Source organism: Pan paniscus, chromosome 8 (assembly GCF_029289425.2).
Source record: "Pan paniscus chromosome 8, NHGRI_mPanPan1-v2.0_pri, whole genome shotgun sequence".
In the NCBI taxonomy this organism is placed as follows: Eukaryota; Metazoa; Chordata; class Mammalia; order Primates; family Hominidae; genus Pan; species Pan paniscus.
Genome location: NC_073257.2, coordinates 121,983,367 through 121,999,849, shown reverse-complemented (window position 1 = coordinate 121,999,849; position 16,483 = coordinate 121,983,367). Strand labels below are relative to the sequence as shown.

At 38.4% G+C, this 16,483-nt stretch overlaps 1 protein-coding gene across 7 annotated transcripts in view; it reads right to left on the bottom strand.

The window, feature by feature from the left end:
- Positions 1-16,483, bottom strand: part of ADD3 (adducin 3) — a 129,837-nt gene that overhangs the window by 14,915 nt on the left and 98,439 nt on the right. For 6 of the 7 annotated variants that reach the window (XM_055093368.2, XM_003825566.7, XM_008950894.5 and 3 more), the window contains exons 3-8: positions 7,799-7,937; positions 4,309-4,460; positions 3,297-3,377; positions 1,999-2,148; positions 1,381-1,524; positions 1,171-1,269 (exon numbers count right to left, since the gene is read on the bottom strand). In XM_055093368.2, coding sequence (XP_054949343.1) covers positions 1,171-1,269; positions 1,381-1,524; positions 1,999-2,148; positions 3,297-3,377; positions 4,309-4,460; positions 7,799-7,937 — 765 coding nt within the window. Of the gene's footprint in view, positions 1-1,170; positions 1,270-1,380; positions 1,525-1,998; positions 2,149-3,296; positions 3,378-4,308; positions 4,461-7,798; positions 7,938-14,673; positions 14,728-16,483 lie in introns of all 7 variants that reach the window. The other variant, XM_055093369.2, reaches the window with a different exon arrangement.

Below are 16,483 nucleotides of genomic sequence, written 5' to 3'. Positions count from 1 at the left end.
CAGGTAGTGTGATGCCTCCAGCTTTGTTCTTTTGGCTTAGGATTGACTTGGCGATGCGGGCTCTCTAGTTCAACCATTGTGGAAGTCAGTGTGGCGATTCCTCAGGGATCTTGAACTAGAAATACCATTTGACCCAGCCATCACATTACTGGGTATATACCCAAAGGATTATAAATCATGCTGCTATAAAGACACATGCACACATATGTTTATTGCGGCATTATTCACAATAGCAAAGACTTGGAACCAACCCAAATGTCCAACAATGATAGACTGGATTAAGAAAATGTGGCACATATACACCATAGAATACTATGCAGCCATAAAAAATGATGAGTTCATGTCCTTTGTAGGGACATGGATGAAATTGGAAATCATCATTCTCAGTAAACTATCGCAAGAACAAAAAACCAAACACCGCATATTCTCACTCATAGGTGGGAATTGAACAATGAGATCACATGGACACAGGAAGGGGAATATCACACTCTGGGGACTGTGGTGGGGTAGGGGGAGGGGGGAGGGATAGCATTGGGAGATATACCTAATGCTAGATGACGAGTTGGTGGGTGCAGCGCACCGGCATGGCACATGTATACATATGTAACTAACCTGCACAATGTGCACATGTACCCTAAAACTTAAAGTATAATTAAAAAAAAAAAAAGAAAGAAAATTAGGGCCTTTAAATACATTCAACATCTCTGATGAAAAAAATGATTAATAAATATCCAACCTCTCATCATAATGAGGCTGTGGAATTGTTGAAAACTGCAATTTCATATAACTTCTGGACCTAGTCAAACTTTTTACAAAAGTGACCACAACACATTTGATTCTTGATTTGCAGCTGTTTTTCTTTCTTAATTAGTACCAGCACTACAGGGTGAAAACAGAAATATGCAATTGTACTAACTTAAAAAGCAGGATTGTAGGGAAAATGATGTTTATGAGGCCCTTAGATTGTGTGTGAGAAAATTTTAATTTCCTTTACTCCTATTTTCAATTCAAGAGATAACTGAGTTGAAAACCCTGCCTACATAAGTAGAGCAGAACTTCTCTTAAAAGACAAAAAGCCACTAACTAATATGTATTTGCAAATAAGTACACAAAATCCAACTAAACGAGCAAATAACAAAGCAATTAAAAAAGGGGAATAATGTTTCCTACCTGAATCTCACAGGCTAGTTGCACATTAAAAATATAATGAAAAGCCTCCTCTAATGTTTCTCCAAGTGCAACCACACCATGATTCCTGAGTACCAGCACCTAAAATAGAATGCCCACAGCAATCACTTGAAATAACTGGCATAGCTCACACTGTTTTCATCAACAGCAGCAGCAACAAAAATAGCTCCTTAGACAAACTCTACTACATACCTTACAACTTGGTCCCAGAACCTTCTGCAGTTGAATTCTCTCCTCCTGTTCTTCCAGTGACCCTTGGTAGTCATAATAGGCAACATCTCCCAGAAGAAGAGACTCTTGAGAAATTGGAAGGATCCCACATTTCATGGAGGATACCTATTTGGTTTGGCCCATACCAAGATAACACATTTGGTTACTAAATACATTTTCATAGGAACCTGATTGTTTGGACAGCTCAGGAAAACACTGGCCTATTCACTGTGTTTCACCATTGCAGCCCACTTCCCACTTTATTCACTTCCCATTTTGTTTCTTCCACACACACACAAAAAGGACTTAGGGAATACAACTCAACTTATATGCTGTGTCAAATATTATGAAAGAAGCTTTGCTCCAAAAAACTCAATGACCCAATTTTCAAACTGGTTAGTTTTAGAATCCAAATGTTATTTCTCCAGTTGTTTCCTAGAATGGTAGCATTTGGTCCCAAACGCCTTTTGCTTTCTGGGTATGCAGATTATTGTATCAAATATGATTTTGAAAAGCAGATAGTAAAGCATCCTGTTGAGAAAGCCACAAAAATAATACATCTTCCAGCGTCCTGTCAGTTTTGGCCTTTCATTGACTTACAGCTGCTGTTGCAAGGGTATGGATGTGTATCACACACTTAACATCAGGACGTGTTGAATAGATTGCAGCATGGGGACTGAATCCTGTATGGTCAATTTTCAAATTGGTACTTCCCTGGTCAACCACTTCTCCTATTATATTGACTTTCACCTGGAAAAAATCAGAAGGACATATTTAACTGGTATATACGTATCAAAGTTTGTGTTTCACAAGCTAAACCAGGGGATAGCAAACCTTTTTGTAAAAGGTCAGATAGCAAATATTTTGGACTTTGTGGGCCTCTGCTGCAATTACTCAAATCTGCAGCTGCAGTACAAAAGCAGCCATAAACAATCTGTAAGTTAACAGGTATAGCTTTGTTCCCATAAAACTTTATTTATAAAACAGGTGCAACAAAACTTGGTACTTGGCAAGAAGTACAGTTTCCAAGAAAAGGAGAAACTTAAGCTCTTCATCGGAGGTCTGAACAAGTCTGGCATGTATAGAATTGGCTAGAAAACTTCTATTTGCTAACATTGCAGCAAGCACCCAGAACCAAGGTAGCTCCTGTCACTCTGTAAGCTGATGACAGTGGCTAGGAGTAGTCATGGAAAAGATAAAATACTAAGATCAGATCCTATAGTCATACCAGCTGAACTTTGTTTAAATCTAGCTATGAACATTGTGTGTGTGTGTGTGTGTGTGTGTGTGTGTGTGTGTGTGTGTGTGTGTGTATTGAAGACAGAGTCTCGCCCTGTAGGCCAGGCTGGAGTGCAATGGTGCGATCTTGGCTCACTGCAACCTCTACCTTATGGGTTCAAGCGATTCTCCTGCCTCAGCCTCCCGAGTAGCCGGGATTACAGGTGTGCGCCACCACGCCCAGCTAATTTTTTGTTATCTTTAGTAGAGATGGGGTTTCACCATGTTGGTCAGGCTGGTCTTCAACTCCTGACCTTGTGATCCACTTGCCTCAGCCTCCCAAAGTGCTTGGATTACAGGTGTGAGCCACTGCACCTGGCCGTGTGTGTTTTTTTTAAGACAAATTTCTGAGTGTATAGGGTGGTTAAAAAAAAAAAATCACGATTCCCTTCAAAACATAGACAAGTTAACTGATAAGACCAACTCATTTATTAGTCTCTTCAATTACGCTATTCTCTAAAGCTTTTCTCTAAAACAACATAGTTCAAATTCCCTTCACTGTTCACTAGTAAATGTTTTTCCATCCATACCTTCTTATTCTGTCCTGTGCTAAAAGCTAAAAACTGTCAGAAAAGCCAAAGAAAGCTCAGAAAAAGCAACACAGGAATGGAAAATTATACCAAATTGGAGGCTGTAGCTTCAGAAAAAGATAGGCCTCTGGGAATTATTATAATGTGGTCTTGCTCCTTACTTATTCTTACCTGGAAAAAAAAACAACAGGGAATTACTATGAAGTGGTTCATATTTTGCAGTGGAAACATGACTACAAATATATTTACAATGAATAATTGTAAGAGATCAGGAAAAAAAAAACCAACAAAGCAAAAATTAAAGGTCTACAACATGAAACTTTCCTAAAGTTTCCCTCAAGTACTTGCTAAAAAATTCTGACTTTAGTTTCTTATTTACTGGACTTACCTAAAAGTGTTATTTTGGGGCTCTAAGGTTATTTAGGGTCAGCTATGTTCATGAAAAATAAATGCTAATATTATTCAAGCCAATGTGGTAATAATTATAACCTTAATTTATAACTTGGAAGTTAAGGCAAAATGGGCAAAGGAAAGAGAACAAAATCTCTTCCTAGGAAGGAATTAAAATAAAGATGGAAGGTGGAAAGGAAGAAAGATTCTTGATGGACTGCATCTGTACCATTTCCATTGTACAATATTTTAATCCTCTTTTGTTTCCAAATAGCATCTTTTTCCAAGTGTGGCAAAATAAAAATATGATGGTGAATGGAAAGAATATATTTAAAAAATAAAGACCAGGGAGGAAACTTCCCTGACCTCCTCTATCTTCCTTGCCTCAAATGCTTTTTAAAGCCACTGATGCTCAGACATAATTATCATGGAGAGGGACAATTTTGCCAGAAGGATTTCTTCCTGGATAGATTCTACAGTTGGTCTGAACCAAAGGAACTTGGAACAACATAGATAGTAAGGGGAGAAGAAAGGTGGGGGAATTGGAGCCTCTCCCTTGGGTGTAAGGTTTAAATCAGTATTTGGTTGTGATCTAGCATACTAGGTTTAGAGAATAAGTCTGAAAACTGGACTTCCAGGTAAAGGTAAGAAGAGTATAGTTGCCTTCTAGCTGGAATTTTTTAAAAAAGGAATTGAAAGCTGAAGAACTCACTGAGATATAGGTATTTGCCAGGTGTGCCCATCCAAACAAGTCTACAAGTCTGTACAGGCTGGCAAGTTTACAGCGAGTAAGTTTTTCTCCCTTCACATATGAGGATGTATCTGCACCAGGAAGGTCATTGATAGGTGTGACCATGCCAAGACCTAAAAGAGCAAAAAATGTGGAGAGAGATACGAGTCATGCAATCCCTTACCTGGAAATTAGTTGCCAGGAAGTAGCCTGCGTCTGGGTGTATCCCAGCCTTGTATATAATAATCTGAAATTTATCAGCCCATATAATATTTTATTAGCTTATTCTCCTTCAGAGAGGTACACTGAGAGTAAAAATAAGTATCAGCTATCTTTGATTGCTTAGTAAAAGTTGCTTCACGTAGTGCTTGCTAAGGAGTGACTATATCAAAGGCTCACACCACTGGGGAAAAATGGTTACACATATCTCCGAGGGTAAAAGTGTTAAATACTGAGGTTACTGCTAGTTTTATGATGAAAAGACCTCAACAGAAAGCTACTTTTCTATTATCTCTCTTGACTTTTATTCAAACACAAAAAACATTTGAGATGGAAAATAATGCATGCAAATAGTAGTATGATTTCTGCCCTATTGAAGGTCTTGAAGGTCTCTAATGATCTAATTGCCAAGTTCAGCTGTTACCAAGTTCAACTTTTGCTCAGTCTTCATTCTCCTTGACCTCTTTACAGCTTGACACGATTTACACTGCCTCATTCCTAGAACTCTTCTCGAGGCCCATGTGATACTATCCTAGATCTCTTATTCCTTGTCTACATGCTTTTCTCCTTTAACAAGTTCATCTGTTCCCTTTGCCCAGCTTTGGCTCTTCCCCAAAGCTCAGTCCTCCACTATGTTCTTTCTCGTTTTACTTTTCCCTACAAAAACATTATAGACTCTTGAGCCTCCCTATTGTTATTTTTGTGTAGACGACTCACTCCCTGGTCTTTAGTTCTGATCAGGTCCTCCTCCCCATTTTCCAGCCTGCTTGTTTTGTTTTTTTTTGAGACGGAGTTTCACTCTTGTTGCCCAGGGTCGAGTGCAATGGCACGATCTCGGCTCACTGCAACATCCACCTCCCAGGTTCAAAGCGATTCTCCTGCCTCAGCCTCCTGAGAAGCTGGGATTACAGGCATGTGCCACCAGGCCCAGCTAATTTTGTATTTTAGTAGAGACAGGTTTTTTCCTTGTTGGTCAGGGTGGTCTTGAACTCCTGACATCAGATGATCCACCTGCCTTGGCCTCCCAGAGTGCTGGGATTATAGGCCTGAGCCACTGCAACTGGCCCCACCCTTTTTTTTTTTTTTTAGAGGCAGGGGTATCACTCTGTCACCCAGGCTGCAATGCAGTGGTGTGATCATGGCTCACTGCAGCCTCGAACTCCTAGGCTCAGGCAATCCTTCCACCTCAGCCTCCTGAGTAGCTAGGACTACAGGGCATGCTGCCACACCTGGCTAATTTTTTAATTTTTTTAGTGGAGATGGGGTCTTACTATGTTGCCCAGGCTGGTCTTGAACTCCTGGCCTCCAGTGATCCTCCTGCCTTGGCCTCCCAAAGTGCTAGGATTACAGACATGAGCCACTGTGCCCAGCCTAGCCTGCTATTTCCAAGTGCCTACAATGCAATAACATGAAAATTAAAAGGGTCTAAAGGTGATTTTATCTTCTCTCTCCTGGTTTTTCTTACCTTCTCTCTTCTCCTTACTTTGCTTCTAATATTGATATTACCATTCCTATAGGCTCAAACTCTGGGTTTCAGTAACCTCTACCTCCTTAACCTCTCCTGGGTAACCATATATAATTTGTCACCACATTTCATGACTGTTTTCTTCATAAGGTCCCTCGTTGTCCACTCTTTTGAGTTCAGCCTTTAACTCATGCATGGATCCCTGCAATAAGCCTCATTCTTGTACTCGACTGTAGCCCCTTTCTTTGTAAATTCATTATGCATAAAGCCATTGAGTTTTCTAAAGCACTGCTTTTTACCTGAGAATATGAGCAAGAACTTTTAAAGAGAATATTTCAATGGAAAACCTTTTAATTTTGAGATGTTTTGAAGTAATCTGAATAGTTTTACTACATAAGCCACAAAAAATAGCATAATTTCTGACAAAATTTTAGAGTCAACCATTAACCTGTCTTCTATTCTCCCCGTAACCTTCCAACTTTAACTTCTGCTTTTCACTTCACTGCCTAAGTATTTCAGGCAACTGGTTGCTATTTCCTGATCTCCAAACAGTGGCACATGGCTTTCCTCCTGCCATGCCTTTGTACATTCCAGCCAGCAGGCCCAGGTCTCCTGTAGCTCCTTGTTCCCGCCATGGAATCCAGGACACTTCCAGGGCAGCTTCTTTTACTATTTCTGTTTTCCCTGACTAGTCTTCCTCTTTGAGCTTTTGAGGTTTTCTCTTTGGAATCTTTTGTCAGCCCATACTCCTGTATGATTATTTAATCAATGTCCACAGCTTTGAGTACTACTTCTCTATGTCCATCTGCCAAGCGTTTCTCCTAAGCTCTCTGACTGCACTTCCAATTGCTGCAATGTCTTGGCAATGCAAATGGAGCATGCTCAAAGTTGAACTTCCTCCATTTCCCAAGCCAAACCAGATCCCCAACTATTCTATTTTTGTTAATAATACTATGAAATCTCCCAGTTCATTCTTCACACAGAAAATATAGTGGTCTTTTAAAATCATCTTTCTGCTTAAAATGGCTTCCCATCAAAGTTAGGAATAAAACTCAAACTTCCAAATGCAACTGTGATATGATTTATATCCAGCCACATTAAAATCAGATTTATTATTTTAGAAAATAGAGACAGGGTGGGCCTGGTGCAGTGGCTCAGGCCTGTAATCCCAGCACTTTGGGAGGCCAAGGTGGGTAGATCGTGAGGTCAGGAGTTCAAGACCAGCCTGACCAACATGGTGAAACCCCGTCTCTACTAAAAATACAAAAAATTAGCCAGGCGTGGTGGCGCACACCTGTAATACCAGCTACTCAGGAGGCCGAGGCAGGAGAATCGCTTGAACCTGCGAGGTGGAGGTTGCAGTGAGCCGAGATCGGGCCACTGTACTCCAGCCTCGGCGACAGAGCAAGACTCCTGTCTCAAAAGAAAAAACAAACAACAACAAAAAAACAAAAATAGAGAGAAGGTTTTCACTTTGTTGCTAGGCTGGTCTCGAACTCCTGGGCTCAAGCATTTCTCCCACCTCAGCCTCCCATGTGGCTGGGACTACTGACACATGCCACAAGTCCCAGCCCAGAATCATGTCTTATATCATCTTATAATCTGTACAAAGTGTAGTAAATGCCTGGTTGATATGAAAAGGTAGGAGGTTCTAACACTATGTTACTCTAAGTATTAGATGTTATAAACTGAAGGACTGAACCTGAGCAGAATATGCTGCTAGAGATGTATAGTGGTCCAAAGTGGAAGTAAAATTATAATGTTTAAAACTCTCCAAAACTGACATACTGAGAGGAGGTGAAGAAAAACCCGAGAAAGAATTGGCCATGATGTAATCTGCAATCTGCTGTAATGCTAGTAATCCAGTTGGGTTGTGGCCTTTCTTCATCTGTTCTTGAATAAGGCATTCCAAGTCTTCCCGAAAGGCCTGTAATACACAAAAATAAAGACTGAGCAAGCAAGACTGAATGGCCCAAAAGTAACTTGTTCCAATACAATCAATCTTTCCCCCATCCCTTTTCTGAATAGCTTTTACCTGTACTATTTAAAAACAAATATAAAACACAAAATAATAAAATCAAAGCACTGCAAGAAGCAGCAAGATGCCTGCTTTTAGGGGGGAAAACCACTAGGCATTCTTCATGTCAAAGAAAATGAGATATTATTATATCTACACTAGACAGGCACAGATAAAACTCCTCTTATTAATATACAACTCAAGCACCAAGAAACCATTGTAAAAAAAAAAGGTGACCCACTCCTTGCTTAGCTAAGACAGAGTCCCTGGCCAGGCGTGGTGGCTCACGCCTATAATCTCAGCACTTTGGGAGGCCAAGGCGGGTGGATCACCTGAGGTGGGGAGTTGGAGACCAGCTTGACCAACATGGAGAATCCTCGTCTTTACTAAAAATACAAAATTAGCCCAGCGTGGTGGTGCATGCCTGTAATCCCAGCTACTCAGGAGGCTGAGGCAGGAGAATAGCTTGAACTCGGGAGGAGGAGGATGTGGTGAGCCGAGATCATGCCATTGCACTCCAGCCTGGGCAACAAGAGCGAAACTCCACCTCAAAAAAAAAAAGAAAGAGTTCCCATGTGAATGGGGCACAACTTTGAATACAGAGTGACTCAATGGCAAAAGTTTTCACTGAGACATACTAAAATAATTTCTATTTTATGATTTCTATGGAAATTCCTTAGCTCCATAAACTCTGAAAGCAAATAAATAAGAGTTGAGTTCTAATCACTCTCTGCAACACTGTGGTAAATTACAATTTTTTTTTTTTTTTTTTTTTTTGAGACGGAGTTTCGCTCTTGTTGCCCAGGCTAGAGTGCAATGGCGCGATCTCAACTCACCGCAACCTCCGCCTCCCGGGTTGAAGCGATTCTCCTGCCTCAGCCTCCTGAGTAGCTGGGATTACAGGCATGCGCCACTACCCAGCTAATTTTGTATTTTTAGTAGAGACAGGGTTTCTCCATGTTGGTCAGGCTGGTCTTGAACTGCCGACCTCAGGTGATCCGCCCACCTCTGCCTTCCAAAGTGCTGGGATTACAGGCGTGAGCCACCGCGCCCGGCTAAATGACAGTTTTTTAATGGAACTTTGGGTTCCATATGTTCCTATTCTGGAGTTCTGTATCTTTTTGGGGGTGGGGTGGGTGAGGTAGTGGCAGAAACAGTGTTTATAGAGATCAAAATCCCGAACATTAAGAGAACGCCTCTATTCCAGTAACCCTCGAGTTACTAGTATGGTTCAACATCTGAAACTTCTCCCAATCCTTCATATCACAAATAGTTGGTTCTGACTTTCCATCACACCCAACCAACACTTATTAAGTTTGTCATTTGTTCTTTTGCTCATGTCTCCTTCGTTTTAAAGATGAAGGTTCTTGCAACATAAGTCACTTAACCCTTGCTCTTCCATTTGAGATTAGTTACTTATGTAGCAGGATGCCCTGCCAGAAATTAAGTTCCATTTCCCCCACTCTGCCTAAGAGGGAGAAGGCAGAAAATTATTTTGGAATCACTCCCTCCAAGAAGGGTAGGTATGAATACCTGGGAGATAATGGAGAAAACTTCCTTTAGAAGGGTGAATCTCTTTTGAGTCACTGACAGTGGTCTGCCTCATGACGGTAGGAATAAAATCTCCTGGAGTCTCCGCTTAGATGGAGCCTTTCTGAGAGGGTGGGTAAATAACCTATATGTCTAGGAAACTTTTTTTTTTTCCGCTCTGTTGCCCAGATTGGAGTGCAGTGGCACAATCTCAGCTCACTGCAACCTCCACCTCCTGGGTTCAAGTGATTCTCTTATCTCAGCCTCCCAAGTAGCTGGGATTATAGGTGTGCACAACCATGCCCGGCTAATTTTTGTAGTTTTAGTAGAGATGGGGTTTCACCATGTTGGTCAGGTTGGTCTCAAACTCCTGTCCTCAAGTGATCCACCTGTCTCGGCCCAAAGTGGTGGGATTACAGGTGTGAGCCACCACACTCAGCCAGGAACTTTAAAAAAAAAAATGGCATAGGAGCTCATGGTGGTAAGGGGAAATGTGGTTCTAAGGGTATGAGGCGGTAGATGTTAGAACTAGTCCTGACTCAGTGTTTGCAGTGCACTTAGAACAATAGTTGAGAAGTTTCCATGATGTGAACTCTAAGAGCTGGGTGCTAATAGTTGTAATCTTGGGTGCTCAACCATAAAGGACTGAGCTTAGCACCGGAAGATCCCTCCCTGATGCACTGTGGTGGCCTGCACAAACATCTGAGTCAACAGAGAACCTATAGCTCCTATTGAACAGTTTAAGACTGGGTTTCAACATTCTACCATGGGGCAGGGAAGTACAGTGGCAATGGTGGACTGAACAGACTCTAGTGTGTCTCCCTCACATACATATATACAGATGCATGGATACACGACCCACACCCATCTTGGATATGGAGGCCACTAATTAACCCAGTCAGTGTAAGTCACTAAAGTTCTGGAAGAATTCAGAGAAAAGCAGAAATTCCAAGAGAAAGATGGTGTACTTTCTGCTAATAAGGCAAGTGGATATTTGAGTGATTAATTTTTAAAAATACTAATTGTGACATTTGAATCCTAAGTTCATGGAGCAGTTTACACCAGTTAAATGTGGCTTTTCTTTTTACAAATTCAAGGCTTGTTAAGTATAAATCATTCACACAATATAATAAAAGTTCAAAAACATCTGGTTCTATTGACGGTATCTAGTTCATTTAAATACACGATTTAAATCAGAAAAACTATCTTGTAAAATATCCTCTACAAAGATATACTTCATTTATCAGAAAACTCCATTAGGGAGTTTTCTTGTTCATCCAAGACCCTGTGAAGATAAGATGGCTGAGAGCTGTATACAAGATAGATGGACACCTTCATACAGACAAGTAACATAACTATTTTACCATGCTTAAGGCTGAAAGGAAAAAAATGTTCCAGATATCCTCATTTATCTTTATGTAAAGTACAGAAAACTTCTGGACACATGGCAACGGGCCAATCTGCTCTTTTGGAACTCTATCTTCCCTTCAAAACCAAACTATTTAAACTTTTCTCAGTTCAAAGTAGTTATAACTGATATTCTCTGATTCCGTTTTTAAAAACCCCAAATTAATGATACCTACTATATGTATCACTCATTACATATATTACAATAACTTGGAGAAGTAGGCATTATCTATTTTATTAAATGTCTTGCACCCATGTTCTTCCAGGAAAAATTTAAGGCAGCTTCCACAGATTAAAATGCTACAAAAATAAATATAGGTAAGAAAAATAAAGCTGAAGAGAAAATAAGCATAAGGAGGGTAGACAGAGCCAGGAATGAGGTTAAGATACAAAGTGAATGCCATAAAATTGTATGCATTTGCTAGAGATGGGACAAATTTTATCTCAACTCTGGCAGCCAACATGAATTAAGACAGCTTTCTCAGTGTGTTGATTTACAATGGTTTTTAGATTAAAAAAAATCAACCAGGTACTCAAGAGAATCAAAATTATTTATTAAACTGGTGAGAAATTTCTGCTGGGTGGGATGAGAAAGTTAAAGAAAGGTTGAAAACCTGTTCACGGACATACAGCTAGTAAATGCCAGAGGCAAGGACACAAGTCCAGTGCTCTTTTTACATTAGTGAAATGCTTTCTTCATTACCATATATCCCACAATATGTGAGTACCATTCTAAAACCTTTGGGATAGCTATGGTGTCACAGAGCGATGTATAAGCTCTTCTGAAATCAAATTAAGAATAAGAGGGAAAATACGAATGTCTCCTTTAAAGCTGACGAATAGCTTCTACGCAGTATAGATATAAAAAAAATTTTTTTTCAAAGTATATGAAATCTCCCCAGCCTTGTTTACAGTTCACAGTGCTTCAACAGGTAAGAATTCTTCCAGAGCAAAAAAAGTTTTAATATTTTGTCATGAACATTTATTACTCATTTTTACATGTTTCAAATGTTTCTCAAATATTGTTCAGATAATCACCTAAGTCATAAAACAGTAAGTGTAAAAATTACTAATATAAGACTAATATAAAAAATTACTAATGACTAATTTCAGCTGATTTTTTAAATTTATCAGTAAATTTATTGAGCTTTCATTAAAATATTAAGATAAAAATTTTATTTATCTTTGAGATGGGTAGTTAATCATATTTTTACTAAAGTTCAATGTTAATAATCCTTTATAGTTGATTTATTTGAGTCTCACCACAAAGTCCTGAGATAGGCAATGCCTTGCTCGAGGTTATAAAGCTAATAAGTAAATGGAATAAAGATTCAAATATGGAACCCTCAACTGAGCACAAGTTCTTTTCCTAATTTTATTCAGACTTGGACTGTATCTCTGAAACCAAATACAACTAATAAGCTAGCAGGCATGTTGTGATCTGAAATGTTGAGTAAACCTCTTAGGCTAGATTAGAGCATTAGACTGCAATGGCAGATAAAGCAAATATATATATATATACTGGCAGATTATGGTGATCCTGGAATACCAGGCTAAGTACTTGCCCTCTTGTAGCTAAGAATTCATCAAAGCATAATGAGAAACTTAATTTCTAATCAGGGTGGTGTGGCCACATACTGGGCTTAAGTCAGATTAGCCAACAGTTCCCTGGAGTCTCCACTAGAGAAGAACTGGTTAGAAGATCAAACAACATATACACAAAACCATGGCATAAACTATGTCTTCTTTCTCAGATACAGAAGAGCATAGAAGAGGAGGTAGTGGTAGTTGTTAAATTTTGTGAAGATGAATAAACCAGAATGCCATCAGGGTAACAGATTCAAGACCTTCAAAAACCAAAATACAGTCTAAGGAATTAAAATCTTCAAGTGTTGCCACAAAAGCATAATGTACTTCAAATTAGCAATAAATATATAATTTCCAAAAAACAGTTGCCCACTACGTGCTGCGTGCTGTACTGCATGCTCTTATGTTATTTTATTTAATTGTCACAACCGTGTGAGGTATTTTCCCCATTTTACCAACAAGGAAACTGAAGCTCAAGTTAAATGAGCTTCGTAATGTCACATAGCTAGTAAGTGGTAGGCAAAGTAAAATTTGAACCCAGATCCAAAACAAACACTTTTATAAAAAATTGTGTAAACAAAATGGGCAATGATGAGAAAATGTACTGACTCCTAACTTAGGTCAAAATGGCTTGGTACTGCAAAATTTCCATAGTCTGCTGCTATGCAATTTTTTTTGCTTTATCTGCCATTACTACCTCATGCTTTAGCCTATGAGGTTTTTGCAGCATTCTCTGATCACAACTTGCACTTCTCTAGCCCTGCTCGATCTACTTCATCCAATGGAAGTACTGACTTCCACTGTTCTTCTTCCTAATGAATTCGTTCCTTTATTCAACACATCACAAATGCTACCTTCTCCTTGAAGTCACCTAATCATCCAAGTTAGGAGGGATCTCTGTATTTCTTCTCTTCTACACTTCACTGTGAACTTTCCCTATACTATACTTAGGGTACCTAGTGTATGACTGTGATTGTTTAACTATTTTCCTACTCTACTATACCATATTATCTGAGGACTGAAACTGTGTCTTTCACATTTCTAGATTCTCCCTGAGTGTGTAGTTCAGTGCTCAATTAATACTAAGTTAAGAGTTTCTTTTCATTTTCCTAGATATAAAGAAAGTGAAGAATCTGATCTCAATCTTGACCCAGTTAACGTAGCAAATATCCATTTCATAGGTTATTAGCTAGAAAACAGTCTTATCAGTCTATTACTTGAATGAGAAATCCCTGCTGTCTAATTAGGCCTACCCATAATCTACTAGGTAAGATTTATTTTCTCTAAATAAGAAATTCATCCTCATTGAATGTTATAAACTTTTAAAAAGCCATTTAATTCTTCAACTCAAACAAAATCCTACTTGAAAACTTAATTTGCCCCCAGAACATTATAGTTTGAACAGCTCTTCAAACATAGGTCCAAAAAGTATGGTAAAAAAATCACTAGGTGAAAAGCAAAATGTTTAAGTTAGAGACAGGGTGCCTTAAAAGCCTTATCTGAATCTCACACCCTTTTATTTTATATATCTATCAATGTCAAGGGAGTGAGGCTATAAACTTTGAATTCATAAAGTATGGACATAAATGGACTTCTAAAAATGTCAAATATTCAGAGATTTGAGATTCATGTAGGCTAAGAATATACTTTAAGTACTCACATATTCCGGAATACTATAAACCAAAAGTAGAATTCACTTCAGGCATCACATTTTAAAACTCTGTATCCAAGGTCAGAACTTTCAGGAGAAAGTGGCAGGAGATAAAATACTTAAGTCACAGAAAAGAGAACCAATTTGATTTTTTTAAAAAACCTGACCTGATAAAATTATTTCAATTAATGCTTAAAAAAAAAAAACTCCATGTTGGCTCATTTATCAGTAATGTCTAACTTACACTCAGATAATAACACTGATAAATATAGGAGACATCAGAGATGAATTTTAAATATCCACATCTGGATGTTTTACCTCAAAATTACTAGAGAGGAAAATTGGGGCAAAAAGTAAAAAAAAAAAAAAAAAAAAAAAAAAAAAAGATCACCGACTTGCTGCTCCCAAGGCACCCTATAATTATGTTATTAGAGCTCTCCTAAAGCAGGATTAGGAGCATAACAAACTTACTTAGAATTTCTCCATTAAGAAATGTACTCATTTGGAAATAGAATACCACTGGCCCTGTTGAAAGGAGAAAAAACAAATAAACCATATTTTCTTCTGGATGGTCTTTCTTCTGTATCTAAGTCTTGATTAACATGAAGCTAAAGGTTAGAATATTTTTCTTGAAGCTGTGTACAACAGAAATGTAAATAAAATTAAGAATACCTGCATCTTAAACTTCTCAACTGACCACAGATCATGGTGATTTTGACCAATTTGAATTAAGGAACCCTGTTAACACTTAGGCCTTACTTCCAGTGATATCCTAAAATATATATGCCTTTGACGTTTCTCCTTGCATCAAAATTAGCTTACAGCAGTATGCATTGCCCTGTTATTAAAAACTGTTAGTATGTCATGTGCCCAGGCTACCACCACATACACTCCTGTTATTTTTCAGAATAACACTGCACATTTGTGTCAACCAGTCTAAACTGCTTCCCATGGCGGTAAGGCTTAGGAAGCCCAGCAACTGTTTTGTTAAGCAGTCAAGTTCAGTAGGAGCCTGTTGGACAATATTCAAATGTTTAATGTTTCAAAGCCCACCTAGCTATTCTCTATCCATCCATGCATTCAGAATTTAGTAACCATCTCTTGTATTCAATGTGCTATTGCTTAGTTTTTCAATTTATATGCTTCTTTAACTTTGAAAAGGAATCACTTAATTCCAATAGTTTGTCCTGGACACTTCGTTTTGAGAAAAGGGGGTAAATTAGAACTTAGGGTCTCCACAAAGAGAACTCGTGGATTTTCTCTACTGCAACAAAATCTCAAGCCAAATTAATTTACCAAGTGGTATTTGATTTCTAAGATAAATATTTTATTTTAAAAAATTAAATATAAAAAGGCTGTGAAATTCCTAGAAATAAGTAATACCTGAGGGCCAGAATAACAAAAATTATTTGTTATTTTCTCAGCTCAAAGCAATAAGGGGTGATTTTTGTCATCCAAATTTACATTTACACCAAAATGTCTTGTGATTATAAACTCTTCCAGGTTGCGTTGAATTAACTTAAGCAGCAGGCTTTGAAGATGAATAAGATGATATAAAAACATATAGGCAGAATTTTTTCATTGTCACTGAATGCTGTAAGTGGTACAGCCTAGTGATTACAGGTGTGAGCTTTGCAGTTTAAATTCTGACCACATCATTTAACAAAGCTGTAAAACTTCAGCAAGTTATTTAATGTCTCTAAGTTTCAGTTTATGCATCTATAACTTAGGCATCTTAATACTTCTTTAACTGAATTGCTTTGAGGATTAAAGATGCATAATAGGTGCTTGGCATATAGTAAGTGCTTAATAAAAAAGTATTATACTTTGCTTTTATTAATTTCTCTCCTGATTTCCCTTCTACCCAAATTAGCTGAGAATTTTAAATAGAAGGTGTATAAATTTGTCACTTACAAACATGAATTAGTAAAATCTGACTTTAATCTTTATTGGTTATGGATTTTGTTTAACAGAGTGAATCCCAATATTTACAGGAGACTGACAAAATTTTTTAAAGAATTATATCAGCAGAAACACTTTAAACTTGGGCTGAAAGGAACAAAGACAGTACAAAAGGAAAAGGGGCCTTTGCACCCCTAAAACTTCTGTAAGAAGAAAGCAGACTAAGAAAAACACAAAGTGGCAAACACAGGCTACCTTTCAAGAAAAAGGAAGGATGATTTAGACAGTGGAACCAAGAACCTAGTGGGCAGAGCCAAGCACCAGGGAGGTTCAGTCCTGGTAAATAGTAGGACTGAGTCCTAATCAAAACACTTCCAAA